At 41.3% G+C, this 18,479-nt stretch overlaps 1 protein-coding gene across 1 annotated transcript in view; it reads left to right on the plus strand.

Moving 5' to 3' along the window:
* Window positions 1-16,872: 16,872 nt before the first annotated feature.
* ABCC8 (ATP binding cassette subfamily C member 8) overlaps window positions 16,873-18,479 on the plus strand; it is a gene marked incomplete in the record, with an annotated part of 117,595 nt that continues 115,988 nt past the window's right edge. Inside the window, 1 exon segment of the mRNA XM_074276771.1 lies at window positions 16,873-17,114. Coding sequence (XP_074132872.1) covers window positions 16,967-17,114 — 148 coding nt within the window.

Consider the following 18,479-nt stretch of genomic DNA (forward strand, 5'->3'; position numbering starts at 1 on the left):
ATTTGTTGCAGATTAGTGCTGTGCTTAAAGCCCAAATAGGGATAATAGCAGGTTATAAGATCAGAGATTTCGACCTAGAATGACCTTCACAGCCTCTCGTGTCTTTTTAGTTGTATTTGTGACATTTTAAGTTCTTAACTGGCTCATTCCCTTTGCCCTACTTGAACTAGAGAAGATCATCATTTCATACACATACACACATACACACACTCACAGAGTGTATATACATATACATATATGTATATACACATTTTCATATAAATATAGGTGTATATATATATATAATCATACCATACATATGTATATAAAACTTCTATTAATTCTATTTATATTTCTAAATATTTCTATTTCTATTTATTAATTCTATTTATATTTCTATCAGTTCTTTCTCTGGAGGTGGACAGCATGTTCCTTCATAAGTCCTTTTTAATTGATTTAGTGTTTGTAATACTCAGAAAGGCATTCAGTTATTTTGCACAGCCTCTCATCTTACAGATGAAAATCTTTAGGCATCTGGATTGTTAAAGTGACTTTCCAAGGGCCATTCAAGCAGTGTCAGTGATGGGATGTGAACCAAGACCCCTATCTCCTGAGCTGGTGCTTTGTTCTTTGCATCATAGTTTAATACGTGCACTTCCCCTCATCCTTTTTAGCCCTTCTCTCTTCTCTGAGCTCCCTCAAAGTCTAAATAAAGTTGGATGATGAACAAGGCTCACTCCCAGGTATATTGACTTGTCCGTAGGAAATGCTGAAAAGCCTTTAAGGCTCAAAGCACTGGATTTTGTCCAAGAAGTAGACAGAGCATGAATCCTTCTTGGGTAAATGATGGTTTTTCCAGGACCTGTTATTTGTGACCTGGCCTAGAAGAGAGGGACCTTGCCTGATGCCCACAAATATGACCTCTTCCCCCCCCCCCAGTCCACCCTCCCAGAATTGGATTTGGACTTGGATTTTGTTCCAGTTAGTGTCCCATCACTTCTTGCAACAGCCTCCCAGTTGGCTTCCTCATTTCCATTCTCTTTCCTCTCTAATCTATTCCCTATACAAAAGTCAAAATAATCTTAGAACACTGCCACTACCTCACCTTAATGCCATTCAATGGCAAAACCTTCAATGACTTTCTATTGATGCTGGGAGAAATTGCATACTGTTTAATTTGGCATTTTAAGATCCTTCATAATTTGACTCCAATCTACCTTAGAAACTTATTGAATCATCATTTCCCCTTCATATACTTGACCTTTCAGTCCAAGTGCTCAACTTGCTGTCCCCTGAACTTGGTATTCCATCACCTGTCTCCCTAATGGAAGACATAGACTATAATTCTTCATCATCTCTACCTTTCAGACTTTCTAGCTTCCTTTTACAGGAAGCCTTTCATGCTTCCCCCTAATGAAGGGAAATAATTCCTAATAATTCCTCAGACCTAAAATTATCACCCACCATATTTGATATTGTATCTTGGTCATATATATTTATGAGTGTGTATATATGTGTCTGTGTGTGTATGTGTACATGCATATATTGAGTGAGTAAAGGAAACCATTCTCTGCTTCATTTCTTATGTACTCTTAACCACTGATTGGATGTTGCCTCAGCAAAACTGAGACCTGTTTACAAAAACCAAGGTCTTCCATGGTATCCAGGGCAATCTTCCCATTCTCACTTAAATCCAATTTACTTGCATGTCATGGTATCACTTCCCTGAAGTCATGGTCTTCTTGGAAAACAAAGGACAAACAGCATGACATTGTATCTCCCACCCAGGTAGAATATAAAACTTTCTAAAGGCAAGGCTTTGACAATGCAAGTTTCCTAGCACGTTACTTTTCACAATCTTACAGAATTGTAGAATTTGAGAGTCTGGAGGGGTCTCAAAGGCTGAGACAACTCCTACACCAAAGATATACTCACTATAATATAACATTCCCAATATATATTCCTTCAATTTTTGCTTGAAAGCCCCCAAGGTTCCAGAACCAATGAGGTAGCCCATTCTCCTTTTGGACAGCTGTCAGAAAGTTTGAGTTGTGATGTAATAGGTACTTTAAAATGATTGTTGGGTGGAATTTGTTAATTCGACAAACATTTAAACAGATAAGTGTGATCATATTTTGGAAGACCAGCTGCCATACAAGCATATAAGTAGGGAGAAAATACATAGAAAATGTACTTTGTAGTTTTTCATGGGGGCAGAGAAGGGGAAAAGGGTAGGAAGACCAAGTCACACGGTCATGTTTTAAATGCCAAGAAATGACTTAGTACTTAAGGACTAAACTTGGTAGATTTTGCAACATAGAGAATCAAGAATGAATGTTCAGATAGCAAAGGTTAGGAGGCTCAGAGCCTTGATCTGGGGTCAAAGATTAGGGAAGTATGCTAAGGAGTGAGAGATGAAATTCCTAAGGGAACTGGAGAATATCCTCTATGGGCCCTGAGAAGATGAGGCAGTCCCTTAGGATGTCCACTATGGGCCTGTCAAGCCCAACATCCTTGCTCCCAACTCCTCCTCTTCATCCTCCTCCGCTATCATCAGAGACAATGTACCATTCCATCCATTACCTAGAATCAGCATGGACCAGAAAATGGTAACGCTGGAATGGAACTTAAATATCCCCTAATTATAATGTAATTGGATTCGGAACTAAACAAGGATCTTGGAATTCAACTTTCTCTTTTTATAGATAAAGAAACTGAGGGTCAGGGAGATTAAGTTACTTGACTAAGGTCAAATAGGGAGGAAGTAGTAGAAGCAAAATCCTTACTTCAAGTCTAGAACCTTTTCCTCAGTATATCAATTCAGTCCTCCCATTATACAGAGGAAGTAACTGAGGCTGAGAGAAAGGGGTGTGACTTGACTATGATCATACATCAAATTAGTTACACAATTGGGAATAGATCCCAGTTCTCTTAAATCCCAGTACAAAATCTTGTCCCAATGCACCAAGCTGTAGTAGAATATTGTCAGGCAGAAATTGTTAAATAAATAATTCTTATTGTACATAACAGAGGACGTCTGTTCAGATTCCAGGCTTGGGAAAAAATAAACAGGAAAATATTTCTTCTGATAAAACACTGAATGACCCTGTCTCCTGGAGTCCCCTCCCCTTTTCCTCCTCCCCCACTTCAGGGACCTGTATCACTTAGATTTCTTGACTATAAAATATAAATCACAGCACAGAGCTCCTCTAGAAGCAAGAAATCATCTTTTAAAAATTATTGTGGCAAACTTTACATTTGCAACAAAGGCCAACAAATCATCAAGCTACATTTAGAGTAAATAGTAAGTCTCCAAATATAAACTATTTACATTTTTCAGAACTAGTAATAATATATACAAATATGTAGCAGATGGAGCTAGGAACTAGACCAGTCATTTCACTGATATTGGATACTACCAGAAGACATAACTCCCCCTAGAAATGGAGGTCATCACCTTCTCTATGACTTACAACTGAGGAGCAGGTGAGAGCATTGAGGTTTTAGGTGATTTGCAGCAGTGGTCAGAGTAGGCTCAGGTCTTGCTGGCTCTCAGGCCCCGTTCATTGTATACTATGCTGCCTTCTTAACAAAATAAGCACAAAAATAGATTGCTACATCTGTGTTCTCTTCTGAATCTTTCTAGTTACAAGTAGAAGCTGTGTTAGAGGCTCCTCTAAGATACAAATGACCTGAATATACTTGGGGAGATTTCTCACTTCTGCTGGTTGCTTCCACCCTAATTTGGAAACCTCAGAAATCACTTTTCTTTTTTCTTTTCTTTTTTAAAAATAATAGATTTTATTTTCAAAATACACTCAAAGATAGTTTTCAACATTCACCCTTGCAAAAACTTGTGTTTCAAATTTTCTTCCTATCTTTCCTTCATCCCCTCCCTTTGACAGCAAATAAGCCAATGTATGAGTAACCACTTTTCCAGGGACTTTAGTGGTGAGAGTCATGGTGGTATAGTCCAAAGTTCTCATTATACAGTTGAAGACCCTGAAACCCAGAGAGGCTCCATAATTTGCTCACACGGGTATTAAATGACATAGCTAGGACTCTGATTCCACACCCAGCATGCTTTGCATTGTGCTGTACTTTAATTGGCTCAAATGGACAGGATGACAAAATTCAACAATCTTGTGGGAGTATTTCTTACATAAAGAGCACTGTGCTAGATACCAGAGTTACAAAATTGAAATAAGACTATCTTTGCTTTCATGGAGCTCATAGTTTAGTAATACATTAAGGCATTACAAAATCACAATCTCTCACAGTACAATTCCCCATCTAATTTAAGAACCCAAGAGACTACATGATATAATTAGTCAATCAATAAGCATTTATCAAGTGCCTCCAGTGTCACTGTGCACTATATCAAGCCTTGGAGATACAGAGAAAAGCAGCTTTCAAGGAGCTCACAATCTATACAGGGAAAAATTGGAAATAATCAATAGAGAGAAGGCAGAGCAATGGGGTTACAGTCTAGAAGATCTGGGCTGAAATCTTGCTCTGGGGGCGCAGTGGATAGAGCACCAGCCTTAAATTCAGGAGGACCCGAGTTCAAATCTGGTCTCAGATACTTAATACTTAATACCTGGGCAAGTCACTTAACCCCAGCCTCAGGAAAAAAAAAAAAAAGAAAAAGAAATCTTGCTCTGACACTTACTATTTCATCTTGTGCAAGTCACTTAATCACTTAAAATGGGAGGGTTAGACTTGCCTTCTAAGATACCTTCCAGCTGTAAACCTTAGGATCAGTTTTTTAGTCTCTATAGTAGATGATCATCCAGACTCTTCTTGAACATCCCATTAGTGAGAAGCTCTTAAAACTACAAGACAGTCTATTTCACTGTTGTACAGTACTCTGAATAAGTATTCATAATACCTGGTTACGGAATTATAATCCATTCTACAATTTACCCAATAAGTAGTCATTCAACTATTACATGAACATTTCTCTTGAGTAAGAACCATTCTCCTTGGGGCCATTGACTTAGCTCTACAATGAGCCTTAGTGGTATTTGAGTCCAATTAGCTTATTTTATATTTGAGGGAATTGAGACCATAAAATGACCTGCTGAAGGTCATGAAGATATTAAATGGCAGAGAGGGGACCCTGACTCCAAACCCAGCATGTTTTGTATTGTAGTATGTTATATTTAGGATGGTTCAAACTAGGGCAACAAGTCAACAATCTCCAAGGAGTAGAACAGTGTTCCTTTTTATGTCGAGCTAAAATCCGCCTTTCTAAAACTTTCAACCACTGGCCCTAACAATTAGGGCCTAATTGTGTTCTCTGGGACCATACAGAGAAATCTGTCATAAATGACACCTCTTCAGACACTTGAAGACAGCTATTCTCTGCTGGAAGGGCTCATCTTTGTGCTCTTGCAGAGGAGTGTTGTATTCTATTTTTGAGGTGATGGAATAAACTGTAATTGTGAGTGATAGCTCTTTATCTCTCATCCCCTTTGAGCAGAAGAATGGGAGATATGTAGTTCATAGTTCATTGAGTGGTTAGTAATATGTGCTGAACCTACCATTAATCAAGATGCATCCTGGTTGGCTAAAAGAGAAATTGGGATAATAGAATAGACTAGTGAGGCTGATGCAGAGCACCAAGATGACACAAACCCAAATGATCATGGTGTGTTCTATTGGAAAGATGACATTTTCTTTTGGTGAAACAAAAGGAAGCTGGAGAGCATAAGCCAAAGTAGACATGACAATTGAAGTAATTTCTTTTTGTAATTCATAATTCATGTCTCTCTTCCTTGAGTTAACATGAAATGGGCCTGTTTCTGGGATCTGTCCCTCATGGGTAATTTTCTTTCTTTGGTTCATTGTTCCCACCTGGAATTATTCTAGGAAACTCTGTGATTATTGCTTCCATTAGGTTCATATCTACATTTCCACAAGTATAGACAATAAGCCACCCCACTCCTATATAAGCACTCAAGGTAACAGTACATAAAGATAGTCTTTATTTCACTTCACCGAAAATGCAAATGATGGAATATACTCATAGGAACCCAGAAACAGTCACAGAAATACAGAATATAGCCCATTAACTCCCCACCAAAGGGAGGAAACTGAACTTGGGGCTATTTCCAAGTCAGCCCTTTGACATTCTGGAAGACCCCCAGCTCTCCTACAGGATTCTGCAAGTGTCTTCCAAACTCTTATAGTTTCATCCTGTGGTTTGGATTCTTCCCAGAAGACAAATATATTGGAAGCTTTTGATTCAGTAATCTTCCCAGTGGATTGGCACTGTCTGAATAACTCACTGGCTCATGTTCTCCAAGTAGATGCTATTCAGGAGTTATGTGATGCATCCTCCTCTCTCTCCAAAGAACATGCTACCGCAAGAAATTATCATCTCTCTCTCACCAATCTGTTTGCCAAACTCTTGAAATTGAGGCCATTTTCCTTCTCTGTCAAATTAAGAGAGTGGTCTCTGTGTTCCTTCATTCACAGAGTAGCCTTGACAATCAAATGAAGTATAAAATAGAACACAAATGTGATTTGCTATGTCATATTATCATCATTATAATTACCATTGCTACTACAAAGCAGAAAATTTCAAAACAAAGTGTTGCCATGCTTCTCAGCAGCAATTCTTCTCCTGATGTAATTATACACTTGCCCTAGTAATGCCCAAGGAGTGTATCTGTGTGTGCTCATTTGTGTGTATGTGTGCATGAGCATGCACATGTACATGGGTACATGCACACATGCAAGTGCTTGAGGGTGTTTGAGGTGCATGAGTCTTGCTGGGTGACACAGGGCGTGGGAAGACAGCAGGATTTAGGCTCAGAGCCACCGCCAAATAGTGAAGGTGGACTCCATGCCTGAATGCACGATTCCCCTTTCTTTAGCTTATATTTGGAACTATGAACAATCTTTGCAGTGATCTTCTCTGGATTCCTTTCTGTTGCGTGTGTCATCAGGAAAGCCTCTCTGGGTCTCAGTTCTTTTATGCAGAAGACGAAGGAATTGAAGTAGATATTCTAAATGTTCTAAATGATTTCTGATCTTCCACCCCACCCAACTACTAGTGTTTTCTGTCTCTGTTCATCTCTCCTCTTCGTTCCTCTCCTTTCCTTTTTTCTTCTCTCTTTTCCTCTCCTCTTTTCTCCTCTCCTCTCCTCTCCTCTCTTCTCCTCTCCTCTAGGACCTGAATCATCTATCACAGTGTCTAGCACATAATTGATGAATAGATATATTTTATACCTACTTTGCACATACCACGTGTATATCTCTATATTTAGACTACATGTGTGCAAGTATATATGTATGTATAGATCTCAGAACTACACATGTACCGCTCGTTCCAGTTAGAATATAAACTCCTTGAGGACAGCAACTGTTTCACTTTTGTCTTTGTGTTCCTACTACCTGCCATAGTACCAGGTACAAAGTGGGACTTAACAAATGCATATTAATTCATTAGATTTTGCCTTTAGTTGTTGATTGAAGGATGCTTCCAGCTCTCATATTCTGTGACTCTGAGGCTATATAATTATACTCATTAAATATATTGTAAAATCCTATATTACTGACCAAACACATTAACAAGGCAGTGATTTTAAAAGATAACTTAAAATAATGTGGCAAAAATGACATCATTGTAGAGTCAGCACAAGGGAAGAGTACATTTATCCTAGTAAGAAAGACAGTGTAGTTGATCTATGGGAGCCATACGGCAGCAGCTATCACCAATAGCTTTGAGGAAGCCTCCAACATCATTATCACAGTGGGGTTAGGCATAAAAGCCATAAGAAAGTTTCCCTCTGTGATATAAAGTGGCCCAATCATATCACAATTATTCTTTGCCTTTGTTGAGAGAAGTGAGTCATATGGGATCCAGTAGTAGCTGCAAAAGATGAGTGTAATCATCTAGTATTAAACACGGGTAGCTTTTCATCTGTGTCTTTGGTGTTTCTTATATTATATGCACCTTCAGAGAAAGTCTTATGTACTTGATTCTGCTACCCAATTGCCTAAGTTCCTATTACCTAACACTTAACAATGCATCTGCTATCGACTCTGTGTCAACTCAACTATTCAAACCACAAAACTCTTCTTCCAACCCATGTTCCATTCTCTGCATACTCAGATTCCACCCTCAGAACACTCCATGCAAACTACATGGAAGCCAGCTGACTAACAATTCTGCTCCAAGCACCAATAACAGGAAAAGTGCCCTGACTGCTCCTTCAAGTTAACGATGAGCAGCTGTAAGCCCTTATTGGTCTGAGCACGCAGCTGTTACCTTTTTAAAGTCCATCAGAAACAGACTTTAGTCCAACTGGAGACATTAGAAGAGGACTCCAATGAAGGATTATCCGTGATGAAGTATCCAAAAGTCCTAAGCCATTTGTCGTTGAAGAATCTTGATTCTCCATCACACTCCCCCAACCCGTCCATTTCCTCAAAAATAATACAAAAAGTTCTCCTTGGGGGAGAGAAAATCACTCCCTTGGAGTGCCAGCCTTTAGGTCAATATTGTATAACTTATCCAGAGAAAACTAGATGATGTCTCTGTTATTAAATGTGGATAAATGGTTTGACTATAAAGGAAATAGAATCTGATTCTTCTTTTTGGAGATTCCAAGTGGGATTTTTCTTTAAATAAAGTACTTATTCTTACAAAAGTACAAGAATTCTCTCCAGCATTGGTGCTAAAAATAGTTTCTCTCTCATTTGCATACTTGCTTTACATATCACTGGAAAGCCAATTGTCTTGCCAATTTAAAATTTTAATGTACATTTCTTCCATCTAAAAGTGGATTTTAATGACAGAGAATTGTGCACTTGGAAATGTTTCCTTAAAGCCACACAGTGTTGGCCAGAAAAGTCAAGATGAAGGGAAACAGTAATTGTTATGAGTATCCCAATCAGTTCGGGCTGTTCCTTTCTTATTCATCCTATTTGATTGACTAAGCAAAGGAGACTTGTTCCTGACAGCTCGAAAATATGATGTGTGCTAGTGCATTGCCTTTACCAAAGATGAAATGAACAAGAGGATGGATCTCACACACATGTATACATACACTCATCGATGCAGATATACAACCCCTGTGTCACTATAGAACACAAGGGTTATCTATTTATAGAAATGTGTGAGGAATATGAGAAGTTAGGTTTCACTTCCATAACAATACTGTATGAAGATGTATTCTGATGGAAGTGGAAATCTTCAACATAAAGAAGAACCAACTCACTTCCAGCTGATCAATGATGGACAGAAACAACTACACCCAGAGAAGGAACACTGGGAAGTGAATGTAAATTGTTAGCACAGGTTACTTATACCTTCGGAATCCAATACTTAATGTGCAACAAGAAAATGGTATTTACACACATATATTGTATCTAGGTTATACTGTAACACATGTAAAATGTATGGGATTGCCTGTCATGTAGGGGAGTGAGTAGAGGAAGGGAGGGGAAAATCTGGAAAAATGGGATAATGTTATTTAAAAAACTACTCATGCACATATACTGTCAAAAAAATTTATAAATATAAAATTAATTTTTAAAAAGAGATAATAAAAAGAAAGAGAAGTTAGGTTTCCACAGATATTATCAAAACAGGATAAAAGAAAGAGTGAAGTATCTTTTTAAGTTATCTCCAACCAATCGCTGCATGAGTCAAGGAACTGGCTAGACAACAAAGCTCCTGATAAAGGGACCAAGGCTTAAATTGTGCCACACATGCTAGGGTCAGACACAAGCCTTCTGACATATGGAATGGATGAATAAAGAGCATTGTCAATCTGACCAATTGTAACTCTGATGGTAAATCCAACCAATTGCAATTAAATCCAACCACCTGAACCTTGAATAGAGAGGTAAGGAGCTAAACTACCAGTATATAGCTTGCTCCTGATTCTACATTCAGTGTGTCCTCCTTGGGAATACCAGGGAATAAAATAAAGGATTCTTCTTTCACTCTAAAAGAACATAAGTTGTAATACTATTCCTGGACTAGCTTGTACCTGGAGAAGTAATGAACAGTGGAAGCTAGTCCAGGTCTCACTCCCCAGTCCTCTTAAGTTCCATGGGGTCTTTTGATAACAAATGTATCATTAGAGAAAGTATCCACATGAGATCACAGATTCACTAAAATATGGAGGTAGTAACCTTTGTGTCTCACACACGTGACAATAATAAGAAATACCTTTGTTAAGAAGGAGTGAGGGGATGGGGGGAAGGGGTATTATATATTCTTCTTGATTCAAATCCCCATTTGAAATCCTTGGGACATCTCAATATACTCCACATTCACAAACATTCTAACCATAATATATGGAAAGGAAATTTTGTCAGCAAAACAATACCTTACAGATAGTATATACTTTGAATCGCTCTGAATAGGAAAAGAGAGAGAGAAAAGAAAAAAAAATCAAGACTTACAGCTAATTTGAAAAATCTTTATTCCCACAAAGGCTCCCCCTAGATATAATGCAGTCCTAGGTTTTGATGAATTCAAATTTCAGGCTGGAAAAGAGCTCAGAGATTATCCAATTGCACCTTCATTTTATTTCTAAAGAAACTAAGACCCGGGAAGATTAAATTACTTACCCGCGTTCACACAGGAAGCATCAGAAACAGAATTTGAATACAAGACTCCCAACAACAGTCAGTCTGCTTTCTCCTATATTCTTGCCTCCCATGGCCAAAAGGAAAGTTCCTCTCATATTTCAGTCCCCACTATCACACTTCCCTTGTCTCTTGGTGCTCTCTTCTAAAGCAGCTTTCTGGAGCCCAGCCAGAATGTTGTCCTCTCCTGACTTCCATCTCCCAGAGTACTCTGACACCATCAGGAGTCTTATATATCTCTTTGCACTAACCAGAATAAGTCTGGTTGGGGCAACAGATCTCTCCTACAAGGTTCGTTGGCAATTTTTAAACTGCAATTAGAGAAGCAGAGTGGTTCAACTATAGAGCAGAAAGATGGCAACTGTTACCCTAAAGCAATGATATCCTGAGCTTCTGGGATGATGCTAACCTGAATAGGCAGGCTGTGGTATTAGAACCCTGAGCCTTGGGAAAAGTGAAAACAGGAGAACCAAGTGAAGCTCTTTTGCAACAGTACAGTGGGTCTCTAGGACATCTGCTTAACCTGTGTGCTTAGCCCAGTGCCTGGAACATAGGAGGCATTTAATAAATGTTTATTGGATTAGATTGGACTTTAGGAAGATCAATATGGCAGCTGAGTGAAGGATAGATTGGAGTGGGGAGAGACTTGAGTCAGGGAAAACAACCAGAAGACACAATATATTTAAGGCCGGACCAGAGTGATGGCAGTTGTTTCTATAAAGGTAAAATTGACAAGACTTGGCAAGTGACTGGCATAGAGGGGTTGAGAGAAGACTTAAAGATGAAACCTATTATTGATAGCATGGGTGATTGGGAGGATGCTGGAGCTCTCAGTAGTAATATAGAAATTAGGGAGATGGAAGGCTTGGAGTGGAGAGAGTCCTGTTTTGGACATGTTGTATTTACAATGTCTATGGGACATCCAATTTGAAGTGTCCAAATAGGCAATTGGAGATTGGGAGAGGGGCTTTGACCGAATAAATCGAATAAATATGAATCATGTTCATAGAGAAGATAACTAGATCCATGAGAGTCACCTAAAGTGCTTTCCTTCTGTATTATCAAGGATGATACTTCTTGCCAAAGGAATGCTCCCTCCTTATCCAAGAATTTATTGATTTCTTATTCTCAGCCACTTACAAAATTATTCAAACAATTAGAAGGCTGTCAGAAATCTATACTGGTTACAAGCCCTATTCCCACAAGATTCTTCTTTTTTTCTGGTACTCCCAAAGCTTTAGATGGCCTAAGGTCCCTACCATTCTCTTTAACGAGACAAAGGGGAAACGTGGAAAGACTCCCGTCTCTCTAGAGAAATTTGAGTTCTTCCTTCACAAAATGGCAACATAATTTTTCTAAGGCACATAAGGTCATAACACGACCCTGTTTCAAAAACTTCCTTGAATCTGCATTGCATAGATGAGAAGTGTAAATTCCTTGCATTCAAGGCCTTCCTAACTAGGTTCCAATAAAGAGGATACTAGTAAATGTACACAGAGGGTACATAGAACATACATTTAATTTTTATCTGCATTATTCACATTTTATTCATCACTATCTTAAGTGAAAGCAATCTATGAATCAACAAATTGGATGGTGATTTGTTTGATGATTTCCAAAGTATAAATGCTTCCACTGAAAATTTTAACAATTGGCTTTTGGGAGCTGTTAAAGCTGGCTCCAACAGACCCCCGATTCCAACCTACCTCTCCAACCTGACCAACAAGAAATCTTGACTGAGGAGGAAACATACTTTCCACCCCTTGGCAGAGAAGTCAAAGACATGAGGAGTTAGACATGCATTTTCAGAATGGCCATTGTGTCGGTCTGTTTTATTATACATAATCTGATATAATATCTGTAACTAAACTATACATATCTGATATCATATCTGTAACTATACATATCTGTTATAATAGAATGTTTCCATTCAAGGAGCAGGGAAGGAAGATAGGTTGGGAAATAATATTAGACATGAAAAAAGAGAAATAAATTTATGATTATTTATTGAAATTTATCAAAACAAAAATAGCGACTAAACAAGGTCACATGGTTGTATGTAAAATGAATTGATTCGAACTTAGTCTTGCCTTCAAGACTGGTCTCTCTTATCATATGCCAAACTGGTTCTCAGCTCTCATAATGATAATTATGAAACCAGGACAAAGACCTTCCTGTGAATTTTCCAGTTTTCACACTCACTTTTCATTGCCTAAAGTCTAAAGACCTTACAAGCGCGACTTAACAACAGCTCTCCACTTAGTGTTCCCGAGTGCTTATCACAAGAGCAGATAACTTGCACTCTGCTTCACTAATGGCCCTCTTTCTACCTGTGTTTTCACTTCAGTTGATTTTGGAAAAAAACAAAAAACAAAAAACCAAAAAAAACAACTTTATCCTTTCCTCACTTAGGCAGGGCTGGTTGGCACTTAAGAAGCCGCAAAAAATAGACTGTTTGTTTTCAAATGGTCTCTAAAATTCTGCCCTCCATACATTCATTCACTTATTCATTCATTCAGCAGATAATTACTGAAATCCTGCCATGCACATAGACGTGAGGGTGTGGAGTCATGGAAGAATAAACCCAAATCTGTCCTCTGGAGGAGGCAGAATTATGTAAGTGTGGAGAGAACTTTTAATCAGTAAAGGTAAGTAATCATGCAAGGGAGGTTATCATGAGTGCCAACATGAGTGATGCCGTCAATAAGTATCCAGAAAATCAATTCTGGCTGAAGCAGCAAGAGACCACTTTCACATATGGAACACAGCCATGTGGTCTTGGAAAGGGCATTGGATTTAGGATGAAAGACTTGGAGGGTTTAATGTTTTATTTTTCAATTAACAAGTATTTTTTCTCTACCTCCCACCCATCCCCCAATTTAAAAGGAAAAAACCCTCAAAACAAATATGCATAGCCACGCTAAACAAATTCCTATTTCGGCATGTCCACAAATTTATCTCATTCTGCATCTTGGATCTATTGTTTCTCTGTCCTAAAATGGTGAGCATGTTTCATCGTGAAATCCCTGCAGTATTTGGTAATGACATGGATTAGAGATTTTAACACTTTCCAAGTTGTTGAAAAGACCTGCTTTCCAGTTTGCCTCTATTGCTTAGTCTGTAACTCTGGGAAAGTCACTTTTCTCTGAACTACAGTCTCCTCTTCTGAGAGATATAAACAATCATCTCTGGTCTACCTCCTTCACAGAATTATAGCATCTATATCTGGAAGAGAGTTCAGAAGCCCAATAGTTCAACCCCCACATTTTACAGTTGTAGAAACTAAGGTTCAGGGAAGTTTGACAATTTGTCCACTGTCACCACAGGTAGTTAGAAACAGAGGCAAGATTTGAATGAAAGTCCTCTCTGATTCCTAAAACAGTTCTTTCCATTATGCCATGCTGCCTTCTGTTGTGAAGATCAAATGAGATAATTAGTGCTATAGAAATATGAATTCTTATTACCATTATGACTGTCTCAGAGAGACAGGTTTCCTAGAGATTACAATGTTGGACCTGGAGTCAGGCAGACTAGGTTCAAATTCCTTCTTTGACCTTTTCTAGCTAAATGACCATGGACAAGTTTCTCAACCTAGAGGAGAATTGGTTTCCTCCTTTGTAAAATAATAATTATTATGCCAACAATCTCTTAGGGTTGTTCTGAGAATCGCATGATAGTATGTGTAAAGTATTGCTAAATAAATGTGTTAAAATTTTATAATCTGTATCAAGTATACTAAATAAATGTATTAAAATTATTATCACTTGTATTTCATGCACCGCCCTCCTCCAGTTTCCAGTCAAGCTCCACTGGAAGGTACAAGAATTGATCTTAGCAAAGATATATCTCCAAAGAACTCCAGTCATCCATATGTTAAGAATTAAAGATTTTTTAGGAGCAGCTAGGTGGAGGGGCATCTGGGTTCCACAGTGGATAGAGCACCAACTCTGAAGTCAGGAGGAGCTGAGTTCAAATCTGGTCTCAGACACTTAACACTAGCTGTGTGATCCTGGGCAAGTCACTTAAATCCAATTGCCTCAGCAAAAAAAAAAAAAAAAAAAAAAAAAGGGGACTTTTTCCTAGAGCCAACTCTACATTATCATGTTTATATAGGGGAGAGAAGGGTGATACCGATAATCCAAAAACTTTTGCTAATCCAAAATTATTTTCTATTTGACTTTGGGCATATAATTGGAAGGAAGGGCATATTTTTTTCCTCAACATTAAAGTGAGTTTGCATTTCCTGCCTACATTGATTCTGGGAACAATCTATAAGCCTCCTAAGAAGAAATGACTCCCTTCCATAATCCACTGCTGCCTCATTACAAATCCAGCACTTGATTCACCTTCACTAAGGTGCTTTCTTCCATCTAACTTCAGTCTGGGAGTAGGAAAGGAGGGACTAAGCATATTTCTTCTCATCAATGAACAGGTGCTGAGCTCCTTTGTCTTTCCCCCATCCCTAAAGCCTTTCAGATCCAGCTGTGGGAAGTTGTCTTCCAGAACTGTTGTCTTGCCTACATTATAGGAATATACTGAGGGATAGTATGAGAAAACAGTTGTGAAGGTGCTCTGGGGAGTACAAAGCACTAGCTACAAGGCAAACTGTTAGTGTGGTTGTTATTGCCATTTTTCCCCCTAGGAAGCTTATCTCACATCGGCACCTATTAAGCAAGTTATTGTCTGGGAGCTTTCCCAGAGTCACACAGTCAGTATGTGCAGGAGGCAAAACTTGGACCTAGGTTGGAGTGGCTCCCAGGACAACTCTCTCTATGCCCTCCCTCATGCTTAACATGGCTGTTCATAATAAATGTTGAGTATCTACCATATAAATAGAACACAAGTTCTTTGAGAACAAGTTTTCATTCACTGTCTTTGTATCCCTGGCACCTAGCACAGTTCCTGATGCATACAGCAGGTGCTTAATAGATGATTTTGGTGACTGGTTGGTTGCAGGGAGCACTGCTCTGGGTAATAAGGAGAGTCTTTTTGGTTGAAATACACGGGAGCCATCTAACAGAGGCGGCTGGAGATCCAACCCAGAATGTATCTCCTCTTGTGAGAGGATGGTACAGGGAGACTGAGAGGCTGCTGCATTGTCTCTCCTCTTCCCTCTGCCTCCAGTCTATCTCGTTCCCAGTCCGCAACACCTGTGTCAGCAGAGGCTGCCCTGCAACTCCTTCCGATGCTCTGAGGCACAGCTGGGGAGGCTCTCGGGAAATTGATCTGTCCCGTAGCACTTTATGTAACTTGTGAACAAGAAACAAACTCGGCAACTCTATTGTTATAGGATAAGTTCAATAGAAAGTTAGCAGAGTTCTCAGGAAGAAGGTAATTATGCAAGAGGGATCAAAATTGGTCATTGAGGCAGTAACATTTAAAGGGTAGAAACGCAACGGGTAAAGTGAGAAAGGACAATCTAGAGCCTGAGGACATCATTAAAGGTGAACGCTGCCTCTACGCAGCCACGGGCTGGACTCTGGGCACAGAGGTGTCCGGTCTGGGGGCAGGGAGCGGGGAAGAATATTAGATCCAACGGCCAGTAGAGATGCCCATTTTGAAGGATTATAAAGACTCCACTTAGTTTGCTTTAAGGAGCCCCTGAAGGTTTGGGGGCCAAACAATGATGTGACCAGAGACCGTCTCCTCCAGACTTCTTCCTAGGCTGAGAATCTGGGTACAGGACCCAGGACCTTCCCTCCGGGTTCACCCCGCCACTTGGCGGGGGAGGGGCGGAGTGAGGGGCAGTGAGGGGGAAGGGCGCTCCGGTCCGACTCCCGGGAGCACGCCGCCGATGCCTGGGCAGGGCAGCTCAGGGACTGCCCCCGGTCCTCGCTTTCCCCGGTGCCCCACCTTCTTCGGCAGCCCCGAGTTCAGCCCGAAGTATCTCCCAGTCCCCCGAACTCACACGCCCAACCTGGGCCCCCGGCACCCACTGAAGCAACTCACACCAAGGCATGGAGACATTTAATTGTCCTCCATTCACCCGGCAGCGCACGCGCTCACACACTCTATACATAGACCACTAGCGCGCACCCCCGTACACATACATCCATACATACTTAGGCGCGCACACACCGGCGTGCAAAGGCCCTCCTCTCCGAAGGCGCGCGCGCGTCCACAGACACACTAAATAGGGCACACGCACCGGTACCACCTCCACGGGGTGGGGGGCTAGCCTGGGGTGGGTGGAGGGCAGAGGTGGCAGCGCAGGTAGCGGGTCACAGCGTCGGGGCGGGGCTGGCGGAGGAGCGGGGGCGGGGGCCGCTGACAGCTGGTCCGGAGCGCGGCGGCGCCGGGGTAGGAGGGAAGCTGGCGAGCCCGCAGCCCGTAGCCTGAGCCCTGGCCCGGCCCGCCCGGCCCCCACACCGCCATGCCCTTGGCTTTCTGCGGCAGCGAGAACAACTCGGCCGCCTACAAGGTGGACCAGGGCGTTCTGAACAACGGCTGCTTCGTGGATGCTCTCAATGTGGTCCCGCACGTCTTCCTTTTCTTCATCACTTTCCCCATCCTCTTCATCGGTAAGCCTGAGAGTGCCAGGCCGGGGAGCGGGGGGAGGGAGGGGGCCGGGGAGGGGAGCAGCCGCGGGGATCCGAGCGGGAGCCGGACTTCTCGCTTGTCCCAGCTCCCTCAGCGCTTCTCTGCACCCGTCTCTCCTTCCTCTCTGCTCGCCCTTCTCCCACCCTTCTCCCCGCTCCCTCTCGTCTTTCTTGTTTTCCTCCGAACCAGCCCTTCCTCTCCGAGCCCTTGTTCTTCTGCATCCCTCGTTCTTCTTTTCTCCCAGCTCCACTTTTGTGCGCTCCAGCCCCTTCTCTGTTCGCTTTCCTGCCTCAGCTCCGCTGACCCCCACCTTCCCCAGACTCCTTTTGCCGGGACCCTTAACTTCCGAGGGACCCTAACTTTCACTGATCCTTGTTCAGCCTCCTTAGTCACCCCCAAGCCCCTAATCTCAGAAAGCTCCTCCAGGAGGTACAAACTCTTCCCTCTTCCCCCGAGGTTCTCTCCCCCTCGCCCCCCAAAGTGCCCCAGGTAATATTAACGTGGCAGTGAAAGTGGAGAGAGGGGGAAATTGGGAGCTCAGGTTCCCAGAGCTGAAAGTGGGGCCGCCGGGGGTTCTGTGGGAAGAACTGGACTCAGTGTGGGCCCAGTGAAGTCCTGGGCAGACGCCGGCATTTCTGTGCGGTTCAAGGTCTCCCTATTCTCCCTTCCCTTCTTCCCCAAGTACAACTCCTGGCTAAGCCTCAGACCGGCCCCCAAAAGGGGAAGGAGGCTATGCCCAGCCCCCCTTTCCCAATTCTCAGCGAAATACAGCCAGTCCTTCCTTCAACTAATTTCCCCCGGAATGGGGGCTTTGGGAAGAGGTGGAAGCGTAGATCACCCTGGGATAAATTACTTAGAATCAGAAAGTGCTGAACCTGGAGGCAGAAAACTTGAGTTCAAATGCTCACTTTGTCAATAACTATCTCAGTGACCTTGGACCTCTTTTTCCTCATCTGTTAAAAAATAATAATAACAAATTAGGGTTATACTAGCTACCACTTAAGGTCTCTCCCAGCTCTAGACCAATGATCATAAAGTCGGTTAAGTCACAGACAGAATGACACCACAGATCATAACTGCCTCATTTTTCAAGTGGTAAAGTGAAGAATACAAGTAAAATGACTTACCTAAATCATTCAAATAAGAAGTGGCATAACTAGGACTTGAAGCATTAAATTAGCTCTCAATTAAACCATCTTTCCTATGAAGCCAGATCCAATGCCTCCTTTTAACTTTACACCCAAGTTTAGAGCTAATCCAGATGCCCTGACAGCCTGACTAGGCCCAGTTTTCAGAATTTAACCAGTTGCTGGAAATTTCTGTCTTCAAGCAGCATATATTTTGGT

The sequence above is a fragment of the Sminthopsis crassicaudata genome, chromosome 6 (genome assembly GCF_048593235.1).
Source record: "Sminthopsis crassicaudata isolate SCR6 chromosome 6, ASM4859323v1, whole genome shotgun sequence".
In the NCBI taxonomy this organism is placed as follows: domain Eukaryota; kingdom Metazoa; phylum Chordata; class Mammalia; order Dasyuromorphia; family Dasyuridae; genus Sminthopsis; species Sminthopsis crassicaudata.